Below are 13,734 nucleotides of genomic sequence, written 5' to 3' on the forward strand. Positions count from 1 at the left end.
CCTCTACCATGCTCCTGGAGAAGTGCCACTCTGTAGCAGCTCTGGTAGGGGAGGAGGACGACTTCCCTGTTGTCCCCCCTCCCTCTGACCCCCTGGTTATTGAAAAAATCCTGAATTAATGTCACTCCTTGTGGAGCAGTCTGGGTGTTGGAGGCACCTGGGAAACAGCCCTGCACAGGTGCCCGCAGAAGCAGCAACTGTCTGTCCCAACTCAGCCAGAGGCCCAACCCAGGAAAGCTGCCCAGTGGGAGGGGAAGGTGGGCCAGGAGGCTGTGTGCATTGCCCTGGGTCGTTTCATTTGAGCCTGCTGGGCAGCCTGGCCTGGGATGAGCGTCTCTCCTGTTGCATTAGATGCTGTTCTGGGGATCTGAGCCAGGAGCCTCTCTCAGGTCTTTAAATAGCTGCCCCATTGAGCCATTGAGCAGTGCTGGGTTAGCTTCCTTCAGGCGCTCAGGTTTCCCTCCCAGGGGCTGGAATCATTTAGTCTTCCCTCTAACCTGGTCTCCCCACACCTGTCTCCTAAGGCTGGGGCGTGGGGAGGGCTCCCATCACTTCATCAGTAGCAGAATACAGCCCCCACTACTTACCAGCCAGGGGTGTCTGCATGTTGTGGGGAGAGTAGTAGTGCCCTCAAAAGACTGACAACTGTCAGTAAAACAGACAATGACAATGACGATACCTTCCTTCAGGGTGGTTAGGAGGATTAAAGGTACATTCAGTGCTTAACAAGGGTCCTGGACTCACTCCTTAGGTGGCTGTCTTTGCTTGCAGTCTCTTCCTGACACACTTTTCGTACTTTTCACGCGCTCATATCCCCCATCCCCCCTTCTGACAAAGCCACTACCATTTTGTAAGGGACTATAGCTTCTCTCTAAGACTGACAGGAAAAAGAAAATATTTTTCAAATCGTCATCACCCAACCAAAAGGACCACGTTAGTTGAAGCGGGGAGGTGAGGTCGGTGAGAGGAGCAGCTTAGTAAATGTGGGGATGCTCCTCCCACCTTACTCCATCCCAGCGCCAAAGAAGGACACTTTCTCTTTAAATGCAAATTACCTCCCTCCGGCTTAGCTTCCCTCGGTGCGCGTTCCCGGGAGCAGAGTGCGGAAGGCGGAGGGAACTTGCACAGAAGCGTCACTCCAGACCCCAAACCTCCAGGTCAGTAGTCCCCTGAGGGAGTGAGGGCGGCGGCGCCATGATGCGGGTCTGCCGCTTTGCTTCGGATCCCGGCTCCCAAGCTGAGCGATCCATTTGACACATGGCTTTGGAGACTGAGCATGGGAAATAGATCCCGGGTCGCTCCAGCCGCTCCTGGGGAGCAGGAGCTCCTGCTCCAGTTCTATCAAGTCGGAAACTGGGTCAAGCTGCTGCAGGGAGAGGCAGATGATGCGCTCCCATCTCCCCTCCACCACACCCCAGGACCCATTCAGTGCCAGCCAGCCATGTGCCAGTTTAAATGCTTATGTTCCTCGCCACCTCACCATCCCAGGGTGCGGAGTCAGGTTTAGTGGTGGCAGCCTGTGAGACCCACAGTGAGACCTCCAGAGGGGAGTTCCCCAGCAGACCAGAGGCTTAGGAGGAGGGGCTGGACTGGAGGCCACTGAACAGCACCAGCCACAGGCGCAGCCATTGTTGGAAACCCAGGCAGCCAGCTGCCCACCACCCAGCCCATCCTGGCTGCAGCTGAAGCCGAGCAGGGACTGGGAAGGGTGACACGGGTTGGAAGTACATCCCAGGGAACTTCTGGGAATCCCTGGTATTTGCAGTTGGGGGTGGAGTGGAAGTGGAGGGATGCCAGCATCTTAAGTGCAGAGAAGCCCACAATGAGCCCTGCCTACTGAGCAATGGCTTCTGTAAATACCCGTCCCCGGTAGCTACTGCTTGACACTAGGCACCCCCACCGGCACCTTGGTCACCTCCCATGCTGACAGTGTGACTTTGTCAGCATCTGCCTAGGCAATTGATAAATAGAACGGGGCCTAGTTAAGATGCTCCTAGTTCTCAGCTGGGCTCCTGCCAGCTGACATCCACCCTGTCTCCCTACATTTCCCCTGCCAGCCCCAACCCCTCAGCCACAAGGATCGGAAACCCCAGCAGCACCAGGATAATGGTGTCTGGTCCAGCCATTTCAGGCAGGGCCTAGGTTTTCAGGTAGAAAGGAACTTAGGGTGGGCCTTGGAAGGTCCTTCAAATGCAATACATGATCCCAGAAGCAGGCACTGGCATCTGGCCCTGCCCGTACCATACAGCTGAGAGGACAGAGGCCCTGACAGTTGTGAGGGGACAAGTTAGAAGATCCCAGGGCCCTTCTTTTGCAACACTTGGGGGTTTCTGGGTGGAAGGATGACTTTGCCCCTCACTATCTCAGTGAGGTTACTTCCCTCTCAGGCCTGAGGCCCAGCCAGCACCCAATGGATGACAAGAAGAAGAAACGGAGTCCCAAGCCCTGCCTGACCCAGCCAGCCCAGGCCCCAGGCACACTACGAAGGGTCCCTGTGCCCACCAGCCACAGTGGCTCCTTGGCATTGGGACTCCCTCATCTGCCATCCCCCAAGCAGCGGGCCAAGTTCAAGAGGTGGGTACCAAAAGAAAGCAGGACAAAGAGGGAATGACCCCAACTCTGGACTGAGCACTGTGGGGAGGAAGGCAATGGGGGGGGAGGGCTTTGGTCTTCAGTTACAAAGCAATAATTGATGCCTTCCTTGGGGTGGCCTCCATTGGCCACCGAGAACTCAGATGACTCAGACCCAGTCCATACCCTCGAGTATGTGGGGGAAAGGCCAGGTGGGTCACTGGGATCACATAGTGTGAGGGTACACCTCAGGAAGGATTGAGCGACCCTGCCAGGACATGAGAGTCAGAGAAAGCTGTTGGATACACTGGAGAGGGAAGAATGTTCTACTCTGAGAGGCGTGCCAGGCATAAATATGGAAGAAAGATGGGCTGGCTGGTTGGCTCGGTTTAGAGTACAGCCTTGTAACAACAAGGTCAAGGATACTCACACCAGCCAGCTGCCAACAGAAAATTTTAAAAAAGAAGCAAAGATACTGCCTGAAAGGTTCTGGGAACCACAGGTGGTTTTTGGGCCTTGATGTGTCAGGGAACAGGAAATGGTGAGGGTACACCTAGGTACACAATTTGAATTCTCTGCTGAAGTTTTTCTAATAATTGGGAATTTGCATCTAATGTGTCCCTGTTTGTTCCCACTAAATAAGTGTTATTTCTTCTGTTGTTCCAAATAAAATCACTGTGATTCCATGTGGCTTTGCACACCATCTGCCTGAAAGGCATATGTGGGGATGGCCACAATGGGGTGCAGCTGAAACTCAGGGCTGGAAGGAGAGTAGTAGGAAATGCAACTGGAGAAGCAAGAGGGCCAGGCTGGCAAAGGCACACAATGTTATCCTGAGGGCAGTGGAAATCCAAAACAGTTTTTAAATAGAAGAGGAGCAAAAAGATATTTTGGGAGAGGTAAGATATCTCCGGTGGCAATAAAGAAGTAACTGTCAGGGCCAGCCCGTGGCTCACTCGGGAGAGTGTGGTGCTGGTGACACCAGGGCCACGGGTTCGAATCCTATGTAGGGATGGCTGGTTATCTCACTTGCTGAGCGTGGTTCTGACAACAAACCGAGGGTTAGGATCCCCTTACCGGTCATCTTTTGGAAAAAAAAAAAAGAAGTAACTGTCTCCAAATTCACTGAAGACCAGGGAGGACAAGTGACTCACCTAGGGTGAAATGAGGAGTGAGTGAGGCACTGAGACAGGAACCCAAAAGTCGCACCCCCCTGCCACCCCCAAGCGTGGCTCTGGTTGTGAAAAAGACTTGGAAAAAGACTTCTGTTTGACCTCCTACCTTCACCTCTCCTCACTCACTCCCTTCTCTCTACCAGTCCTGCTGCCCAGGGCAAGGCTAGGAAAACAAACATCCATTTATGTTGGTGGGTGAAAGGGCAAATGAATTAGTGCATTGACAGATGGCACAAAAGATCTGGGGGTGCGTGGCTGCCCCCCACCCAGTCAGTGACCATGGTCATGTTCACCCCACCCAGAGTAGGCAAGGAGAAATGCCGCACAGTGTTGGCCGGAGGTGGAGGTGGCTCTGTAGGCACGCCCCTGCAGCACTCCTTCCTGACTGAAGTGACTGACGTCTATGAGATGGAGGGGGGACTATTGAACCTGCTCAACGATTTCCACTCAGGCCGGCTGCAGGCCTTTGGTGAGTCTGGGGGGCTGGACCAAGAGGGTCTGTGGGTGGGGCTGGTGGGCATGGTCTCTGGAACAAGGCTGGGGCCAGGGTCCCGGGCTCTCTCCCAGGGCTCAGACAGGGCCTACGCAGGGAAGGAATGCTCCTTTGAGCAGTTGGAGCATGTGCGGGAGATGCAAGAGAAGCTGGCCCGGCTGCACTTCAGCCTGGACGTGTGCGGAGAGGAGGAGGAGGACGAGGAGGAAGAAGACGGGGTCACTGAGGCATTGCCTGAAGAGCAGAAGAAGACGATGGCTGACCGCAACCTGGACCAGCTGCTTAGCAATGTAGGTTGTGGCTGGGTGCTTCAGTTCCTGGGAATCAGGGGTGGGGAAGGTATGTGCTCCCAAGGCCATTTCTGGTCCCTGGGTGAAAAAGTGGGGGTGCATGGATTCAAGAGCTCTGAGACCATCAACCTCCACCAGAAGATGGCCCGCAGTGCATGAGGGGTTTGGCCTGGTGCCCCCCTGACGGAAACCTCCCCCCCACTCTCTCTTGACAGCTAGAAGATCTTAGTAATTCTATGTATCCTTTCCAAAGGACCTGTGTGTGTCTCCCAGAGATGAGGTCAGTTTCCTCCTGTCCACCACCCTCCAGGAGTATTCACACATAAACACATAACCAACATCCCCACCCTTTGCAGTCCTACAGAGTCAGAATTACCTACGCACTGCCCCCACCCAGAGAAAGGAATGTAGAAAGATTTTCCCAAATATTAGGAGAAAGAAGGTCTCAGGGAATATGTTTTACCTACTGATCAAAATATTTGCAAGTACTTTATCTGATGCCAATCCATGGCAAAGCTTGTCTGATGTCCTTCTCGCTTTCAGCACTGAACAATTATTTTTACTAATTTAGACTGCCTCCCCATCTAGTCCTCAGTCAGAAATAGTATGCGCGCACACATCCCCAGTCTGCCTCACGGGGCCACCAGCTCGTTTGACCTGCAGGATCAGAGTGAAAAGAGAGTAGGTGACCTAGCAAGAAGGGCACAGGCGGGGACTGCGACCTCAGACCACGGACGGCCCCAGAGACCCTCGTCCCCTCCTTTGCACATCTGGGGAAACGAAGCCTGGGCAGGAAGGGAAGACCACGGTGGGAGGAAGGCCTGGGGTCCAAAGCGTCACACGCCTTGACTGGCACAGACAGAAGTTGCACCTGGCCGAGAACGCCGAGCCTGAGGAGCAGTCAGCTGTGTAGGTGTCGGCGGAGCCGGGCCCAGACTGCCCCTCTCATCCCCTTCAAACTGGGACTTTTACAGACTCGGGAGGGTGTTCCGCGGCCCCCCAGGTGCTATGGGAGAGGGGGGCACTGCATGGAATTAAACCAGAAAGAAAGAAAGCGGCTCCGTGTCCTCCCTTCTCGCGTCTTTCCTCCGCGGGGGCGCCAACGGCCCCCGACCTCTACGGAGATACCCTCGCGCGGCACACTTTTCGTTTGGGAGGTCCGGCTCACCCAGGACTGGAAAGCCCGGGAGCAAGGGTTAGGGGAGGGTGCTCCAGTCTCTAGGACGCGTCCAACGGGATGAGAGGAAGTCGCCGTAGAGACAGCGGGGGATGGAGCCGCACTACCTGCGCATGCTCAGGGGCGGCGCCCACTAATGACGCACTGCGCAGGCGCGCGGCAGGCCGGCGGGGCCGTTGGTGCCCGGATGGAGCGGGAGCTGTGGCTTCGCCAGGTGTCGGCGCTGCAGGTGCGGGGCGGCCGGAGGGTGCACATAACTTTCCCTACGGGGAAGTCGTGGGGTCTCGGACTGGGACCTTCCAGCAAGATGGGGCTATGATGTACAATCCCCTACCCGCGCGCCAACCTCTGGAGATACCGGCCCCCCCGCGCTGAAGAATGCTGGGACCCGCGGACTTCCTTCCCTGCGCGCCCCCACTCCCACCACACGCGCGTCCGGGATCAGGGAAGTAGTGGGGAGGGCCTTCACGTGAGGAGGGCAGCCGGTCCAGCATCCTCCCTCCTGCAGTCACGGGGATGAACTCTCCAGGAGAATCCCCCGAGATGCCCCCTCTCTTACAGTCTTCCTTCTCGTTCTCCTCACCAGGCCTGCGGCCGAGGCTTCTTGGTCCGACGCCAGTTCCAGAGACTGCGAGCTCAGTATGAGGCGATTGTACGAGAGATCGAGGGCGACCTGGGCACGCTTCAGTGGACTGAGGGCTGGATTCCCAGGCCGCGATTTCTCCCAAAGGTAGTACATACCGCGGGGGGAGGGAAGGAGAGGAAGGACCTGGGCAGGGGATTCAAAGTCAAAGGAATGGTAGAATCCACCTTTCCTATTGACAAGCTTTGTCTCACTGGAAGATGGAGCACTCACCTCCTCACACCCCAATCCTTAATCCTCACCAACTTGTCTGCTAGATCATAGCAGCCAGGTACTTGGAAGGGTTTAGCCCTGGGGTTCTCATAACCTCTCTGACTGATTTCTCAGAAGGCAAAGTCACATCGGACCTGGAAAGCAGGAGAGAGTATACCAAATCCAGAGCAGGAACTATGGAGCCATATCCCATGTAAAGAGTCTGAGAGAGAGACCATCTGGGAGGAGATGGTGCTGAAGAAGTCAGGAGAGAGCTCAGCAAATCCAGGAACTCGTCTTTGCAAAGAGGACAGCCCTTGGCTTTGGGTTGAGCAAAGCAGGAAAACCAGGAAACCCAACCAAGAGGAGACCAGAGCCATGTCAAAGATGGAGAATCCAGGTACCTCTGCCTAAATCAGGGCAAGCCCCTAACCCTCTTTGGGCCTCAGCCTCCTCATCTGAAAAGTGAAAGGCTCTTGTGCTCGATAAGCTGCATCCCTTTTCTTTTTCCTCTGTCTGGTTGGGGGCAATACATGGGTAGGCAGTGGGGGGTTGCCAAGGTCTAAGGCTAGACTAATTCTCAGTGTCTGCTCCTTAAGGTTTTCTCTTTCCTTTCTTCCCTCCTTCACATAAGTCACAGGTCCAGGACTGCCCCACAGCCAGCCTGAGCTCCAGGAGCTCCAATACCACCGCAGCCACTTGGCCATGGAACTGCTGTGGCTGCAACAGGCCATCAATAGCCGTAAGGAGGTAGGCACTAACTTGGAGTTATTACTGAACACTTAGGGCCAAGGGTGGGAGTTAGGGAGAGGCCTCCTGCCATTCATGCCCAAGCAGGCCTGCGTGGTACAGTCTTGTGTTCTCTCCCCCAACAGTACCTAATTCTCAAACAAACACTGAGATCCCCAGAGGCAGGCCAGACCAGAGACAAGCCCAGCGTGTGCCCAGACCATGGGAGACAGGCCTGTGAGAGTACCTGGTCACAACCAAGTCCACCACTGGCTGACCGGTCCTACAGAGACAGGACTACTGAAGAGCGACACCATGAGGATGACTCCTGCCAGAGGGTCAAATCACTCCACAAATCCCCAGAAAGTCTGGCCACTGGAAAAAAACACTGCTGCGGCTAAGTGCAGGGAACCATGCTACAGGAGGGCTGGACCACAGCTGCCTACACCACCAGATAGCCAGGCTATAGGGGACAAGTTCAACAAACGGCCAGACCATGGTGGACAGACCTTTGGAGGGACCTGCCTGCAGCAGACAAAACTGGAGGACCAGACCTCCAGAAACCTCCAACTTAGGGGCCACTGTTCTAGCAAGGCCGAGACACAGCTGCCCACACTCTGTGAGGACCCAAATATTGTGGACAAGTCTCTCAGAGGGCCAGACCACAAAGAACCTGACTGCCAAAGAACCAGGCCACAAGAGTCAGGCCTTTCAGAGGACCACATCATCTGAGATGGGACCAAGGCAAGGCCAGAGTATGGAGGCCTGGATCTCTGGAGGACTAAACCACCCAAGGGCCATAGCTACAGTGATAGAAGCTCCAGAGATGGAACCTTCAATGAGCCTAGTCATGAAGAATGGAAAAATGAAAGGACTGTACCATGGAGATCAAGGCTGCCTGAGAATCTGTCTTCCACAGGGTCAGACAACATATGAGAGGACCAGTGGAGGGGCAGGACATGTAAAACAGGACCACCAGGCTAGACCCTGGGGAGCCAGGGGAGGACCAAGTTCCAAGAGGGATGCTATGAAAGGGCGATGAGGAAAACTGGACCTCATCCTACTGCCCTGGTACCAGCTCTACCTCCTGCTCCTGCCCCTGGCCATTGGCAGCTATTGAGACCAAGGGAAGCTGGGGCAGAGAGCTGGCATGAACGTAGGGAGAGGAGGGAGACGGATCTGCCTGTGGCTCAATCCAAATTTCAGGATAAGGAGTTACCATGGAGAAGTAGAATGGGAGGAGGCCTGATGGAGAATAAAAGTTTTTCTTGGATTCTGAGTGTGACTGCTTTCATCTTCCGCCTCTGTCCAGGACAGACTTGGGGTCCTGTTCACTTCCTACTGGAATGGGGCATTGTCCCCAGAGCCAGCTGGGAGCTGTGGCCCAGGAGCAGATCTAGCCATCCTCCCTGGGAATAGCCCCCAAGGCTGATCCTCCTTCGAGTTCAGCCATTGGGCTTCAGAGTGGCAAGGAGGCTCTGTAAAGTATTGGAAATCAGTGTTTAAGTGTGATCTCTGCCACTTCTCTCTCTGAACCCTAGGGTCTTTCTTCCTATAGTGATTATACCTTCCTACTCTTGTGAGGGCCCATCAAGGGCAGATTGGATGAGACCCAGAATGCAGATAAATGCTCCTGCCAGAGGCTCTCCCTCTCTGCCTTCCTGAGTGAGAGGGCAGGACTTCACCTCTGTTGGCACTGCTCCCAGCCCTGCCTCAACTAAGAGCTGTTGCCTGGCAACAGCTCCGCGTCTGACTGAGGACACACTATGGCGGGTAGCAGTCCAGTGGCCAAGAGGGTAGTGGTCTACCGGAATGGGGACCCGTTCTCCCCAGGCCACCAGCTGGTGGTGACTCAACGCCGCTTCCCCACCATGGAGGCCTTCCTCTGTGAGGTGACATCAGCTGTGAAGGCCCCACTGGCTGTGCGTGCCCTGTACACGCCTTGTCATGGCCACCCTGTCACCGACTTGGCAGATCTGCAGAATGGAGGACAGTATGTGGCTGCTGGCTTTGAACGATTCCACAAGCTCCAGTGAGTGGGCTGGGGCTGGTCAGAGAGCTCAGGGAGGGAGGCAGTAGCAGCAGCAGTAAGCATGTATTCAGTACTTACTATGTATGTACCAGGCACTTTATACATTTTTTCAGTTAACCCGGTGGAGAGGTGGGTTTTATCTCCATTAGTTAGGAGGACAAAACAGTGAAAACCTGTGGCTCACTTGGGAGAGTGCAGTGCTGATAACACCAAGGCCATGGGTTCGGATCCTATATAGGGATGGCCGGTTCGCTCACTGGCTGAGTGTGGTGCTGACAACACCAAGCCAAGGGTTGAGATCCCATTACCAGTCATCTTTAAAAAAAAAAAAGAACAGTGAAAACCTGTCAAAGAGTATGCAAGCAACAAGTAGTTGAGCTGCAGTTCAAATCGAATTCCATTTGGTACTAATGCTAATGCCCATCACAGCCAGGACCAGCCTGTGGAGAGGAGACCACTTTCTTACAGGTTGAGTCCCTTTTTCCAAAAGCTCTTCTTGATCAGATCCCCTATCACCATTGTCAACAAATGCTCTAAATCTATTCATTACTTCCTCACTGCTGTATTTAGGCAACCCAAACTCTGCCATTAGGCTAGAATCATTCTCCTTTGCAAGTTGGGGCTATCTTCCAAGGTAAGAGAAGAATTTGAGTATCTAAGCTTCCAATTCATATCTGGCTTCTGAGTCCTACTCTTAGCTCTCAGCTGAGGTCGCTTACTATAATGTAAGGAGCAAGGGGTCAGGAGCTAGACAGACTTAGAATCTGGGTTCAGTCACTTACTTCCTGTATGACCTTGGAAAGTCACATAACTTCTTTGAGACTCATACAAAAACGAGGATAAAACCACTTACCTCATGAATGAGAAAATTCCTGGGATATAGTAGGATGCTTGATGCACTAGTTTCTCTCAATCTTTAATCTTATGGTTTATATCTGAGACCCCAGTCTGGATTTCCAGCCTGACCCAGCACTTGAGGAATCCTAAGGCAGGTTCAAGTGCCAGTATCTGTTTCTGGACTGAGATGACTAAGACTGTTCCAATGGGGAAGGCTATCTTGTGAGTGGGGCCCCAGCTCCATACTCCGGCAGCTACTAGGCTGTTGTGGCCTCAGGCTCCTCAAGATGACCTGTGACCTATCTGTCCTTTCAGCTATTTACCCCCTGGAGGGAAGGATCCAGGTGGGAAGAGCGACAGACTACAAGTGAGTCTTGAGGGAGGTTGTCCCCCAGCCCCTCTGTCTTCCACTCCTGGGATTGCCCCAATTTGGTCTGGGAAGTCAGGGGCCCCGAAAGCAGAAGGATCTGCCAGTTCTATGGGGGTCTCTCTCCATACCCACTGGAGCCAGCTGCTGTTCTTCCTGGGGTACAGAATTTCAAGACAACTATCCCTCGCTTCTGTCCTAGCCTTTCACTTTATCTCCAGGCTGTGGTCCCCAGAGGAAAGAGGAAGCTGTGAAACACAGACTGGGACAGGGGGTGCTTAGAATGTGACTTAGGGGACGTAGAAGCACCCTTTGGTAAAAGATGTGACTAGTCTCATCCCTCCTTGCTCCTTCTCCTACCCCATTCTGTTTCCTGCCCCTTCACCCTACACACTTTGACTGACCCACTCCTAACCAAAGGCCTCAACTTTTTTTTGATTTGGGGGACTTACTTGGGTTTCAGCGTCCTCCTGTGACTCGCCACCCATGTGATGGGGCCCTTGGACATTGGCTGCCTGCAGGCACCCCCTGCTATATCCAGTGAGTGCCAGTGTTGGGGAAGAAGGGTACAGATTGTTTCAGTGAGACCAAGTAAATGGGGGTGTTTGTTCCAGGAGCCCCTGATTACCAATGGGAACAGAAAAAGTCCAACATGCTTGATGGTTGAAAATGGACCAGTGCAATGGTTCAGATCATCTGGCCCCTGTGTCACCCTTCTTCCTCTCATGGGTAGGGAGTCCTGGGGACCCCCCCCCCTTACCAGGCTGCTTTCTCTCAGTGTGTTCAGGAATGGGGACCTGTTAAGTCCCCCCTTTGGTATGAAGTTGCCACAGGCTGCCAGCCAGGACTGGGAAACTGTGTTGAAGCTCCTGACTGAGAAGGCCAAGCTGCAGAGTGGGCCTGTGTGCAAGTGAGTATGGAGACTGGGGAGGCCCAAAAGTCCCCAAAGAGAGTCTCCCCACTGGTTTTAGCTGTTCCTGAAAATGAAAAGGCAAAAACAAAAGCATGTTTCCCCAAGTGGGATCTCTCTTCCTATGCCACAGGAAAAAGCCCCTCAGAGCCAGGGTAGAGCCTAGGTGACTGGTGCCCAGAGGGCAAGAGGCCAGAGGGTACCAGTAGTAACTGTACCCACCCCCTCATAATCTGCTGAATACGAAGAGGCTCTTGTCCACTGGCCCTTATCCTGCTCCCCTCTCTGTCCCAGACTCTGCACCCTGGAGGGTCTCCCCCTGTCAGCAGCTGAGGCTCTGGTGAATGGCCATTACTATGTGGCTGTTGGAGAGGATGAGTTCAAGGCCCTCCCCTATCTGGAGCTGCTAGTGCCTAGCCCCTCCCTGCCCAGGGGCTGCTGGTATGTATGTGAGAGGTGGAGGGGTAACTAGTTGGAGCAGAAGACGCCACCCTCTGGTCTGTGTTTTGACTCCAGGTCCTCCTCTGCCCACTACAAGCCTTTCTTTTTTTCATTGCAGGCATCCCCCAGGTCCGAAGTCTAGGCTGCACAGGCAGGGGGTAGGTGATGCAGGGGGCCAAGGGGGGTGGGAAGGAAGGAAAGTGATGGGCTGACAGCTCTTCTGGCTCAGGCTCTGACCTTATCTCACTGCCTCTTTTCAAAAATCTTGTGAAACAGAGATTATCCTCATTTTCCAGAGGTGGAAACTGAAGCTCAAAAGAGTGACACAGTTATTGAGTAGCAGGGGCCAGACCAGAACTCTGATCTTCAGACTGAGTTGAAGGACTTTATGCCTTCTTGTTAGGTTGGATGCTGGGAGAGAGAACTGGCATACATGGCATAGCAAGGTCCAAGGGAACTTTTCAGTTCCCCATCCTATTCCAGTCCTGAGCCCTCCTGAGAGATGAGCCAGTGAGCATGGGGCATGGGGAGGGGTGGTTGAGGGAGCACAGTCTGGTTTCATGGGTCATCTTCGAGTGCCAGGCACCAGCTATTCTGTCCCTGGATAAGGCAGCCTGGTGGGAAGAGGTAGCAGGAAGGGAGGATGCAGGTAGTGAAGATGGATGGCATCTCCTCTCCCAAGCTCTCAGAAACATCAGGGCACTTTGAAGCCTGGACTGCAGAGTAGGAAAGGTAAGAACAGCCAGCAATCGGGGTCCAAACCCACTGTCCCTTTTACAGGCCCAAGGCCACAGAGTACAGGCATCCCACCCCTCTCCAAAGGAACCCAGCCAAATTGAGCCATCTGCTTTCTATGCCAGACCCCAGCAGACCATCCACCCAAGAAGCAAGCTCCCCACACTCTCATTTCCATCAGGTAAGGGGCCCCTGGGGCCCAGGTCCTTCTTAACCACCCTTTCACAGTGACAGAGGATGGTCCCTCCTGTTGTTGGGGATGTCCATGGGGATTGAATACCCAGGCATGCAGCTGGCCCTGACCTCACCATAACTGTCTCCTACTCCCCCATCTTCATATCCAGTCCTTTGCTTCTTCATAGGGACTTGTTGCATGAAAAGAAGCACATGGAAAGAGCAATGTTTAACTCAAAGCAATGAGACTTCAGGGGTGGGATTAAGAAGGGATGAGGCTGGGGGCCAAAGGCCCATCTCTCAACTTCCGTGCCATCCACTGCGATAGTGGAGAATGTGGAACAAGGCTCAGGAGAGGGGAACTGGCTGGGAGAGAAGGTCAAGGGAAAGAATGCCAAGGGCTTCTCAGCCTGGGCATCAGCCAATGTTGCCTCCGTCATTAGGAGGTATGGGAGTATATGGGGCTCCCCACCCAAGGAGGGAGACTGCAGGGGCCCAAGAAGTAGCAGATGATGAAGACACCCAGACAGAGGAGCCCCTGGATCAGGTAAGCCCTCAGATCAGGAAGCAGTACGTTGGGATGGGAAGAGTTCTGAGCTGGAAACTGGCAGCCCTGGGCTGCAGGAATACTTCTTTCCCCTTGTGACTGAATGTATCTCAGAGCCCAACTTCCTACCTTGTTAAATGACAAAGCAGCTCTTAATTTCTAAAGGCTCTTCCTCTCCTGGGGCTGGGGAACTCCTGGCTGAGGGCTGGAGGTAAGACATATTTACAGCTCCATTCCGTATGGCTTCTGCCTCCCTCAGAGGGCAGCAGAGATAGCGGAAGAGGCTCTGTCCCTGGAAAACCGGCCTGGAGTGGGGACTGCTATCCCAGCCTCAGCCCCTGCTCTGACATCTTGAGAGCCAGCAGCTCCAGAAAGGAACTGGGACCACTACTCTGTAGCCACCTTTTGTCCTCAGCCTGTT

General features: G+C 54.0%; 3 protein-coding genes across 5 annotated transcripts; all 3 read left to right on the forward strand.

Moving 5' to 3' along the window:
• Window positions 1-1,090: 1,090 nt before the first annotated feature.
• CCDC28B (coiled-coil domain containing 28B) lies at window positions 1,091-5,583 on the forward strand. 3 transcript variants are annotated; one of them, XM_063106554.1, is made up of 6 exons: window positions 1,091-1,157; window positions 2,388-2,574; window positions 4,049-4,215; window positions 4,336-4,529; window positions 4,745-4,767; window positions 5,388-5,583. In XM_063106554.1, the coding sequence occupies exons 2-6, from the start codon at window positions 2,411-2,413 to the stop codon at window positions 5,440-5,442; spliced, it is 603 nt and encodes a 200-aa protein (XP_062962624.1). In that variant the 5' UTR covers window positions 1,091-1,157; window positions 2,388-2,410; the 3' UTR covers window positions 5,443-5,583. The 3 variants fall into 3 exon arrangements, with proteins under 3 accessions (XP_062962624.1, XP_062962623.1, XP_062962625.1); XM_063106553.1 differs by having other exon boundaries at window positions 1,092-1,157; window positions 2,368-2,574; XM_063106555.1 differs by lacking the exons at window positions 4,745-4,767; window positions 5,388-5,583 and adding an exon at window positions 4,668-4,735 and having other exon boundaries at window positions 1,092-1,157; window positions 2,368-2,574.
• Window positions 5,584-5,879: 296 nt separating this feature from the next.
• Window positions 5,880-8,519, forward strand: IQCC (IQ motif containing C). The gene is given in 6 exon segments (XM_063106123.1): window positions 5,880-5,935; window positions 6,293-6,436; window positions 6,677-6,941; window positions 7,176-7,291; window positions 7,417-7,646; window positions 7,648-8,519. Coding segments are annotated over 6 exon segments (1,404 nt in total). The 5' UTR covers window positions 5,880-5,893; the 3' UTR covers window positions 8,255-8,519.
• Window positions 8,520-9,036: 517 nt separating this feature from the next.
• Window positions 9,037-13,668, forward strand: DCDC2B (doublecortin domain containing 2B). Its single transcript, XM_063103713.1, has 9 exons — window positions 9,037-9,302; window positions 10,455-10,506; window positions 10,970-11,046; window positions 11,285-11,416; window positions 11,711-11,857; window positions 11,976-12,015; window positions 12,638-12,773; window positions 13,210-13,313; window positions 13,573-13,668. The coding sequence occupies exons 1-9, from the start codon at window positions 9,037-9,039 to the stop codon at window positions 13,666-13,668; spliced, it is 1,050 nt and encodes a 349-aa protein (XP_062959783.1).
• The last annotated feature ends 66 nt before the right edge of the window (window positions 13,669-13,734 follow it).

Source organism: Cynocephalus volans, chromosome 8 (genome assembly GCF_027409185.1).
Source record: "Cynocephalus volans isolate mCynVol1 chromosome 8, mCynVol1.pri, whole genome shotgun sequence".
Lineage (NCBI taxonomy): Eukaryota > Metazoa > Chordata > Mammalia > Dermoptera > Cynocephalidae > Cynocephalus > Cynocephalus volans.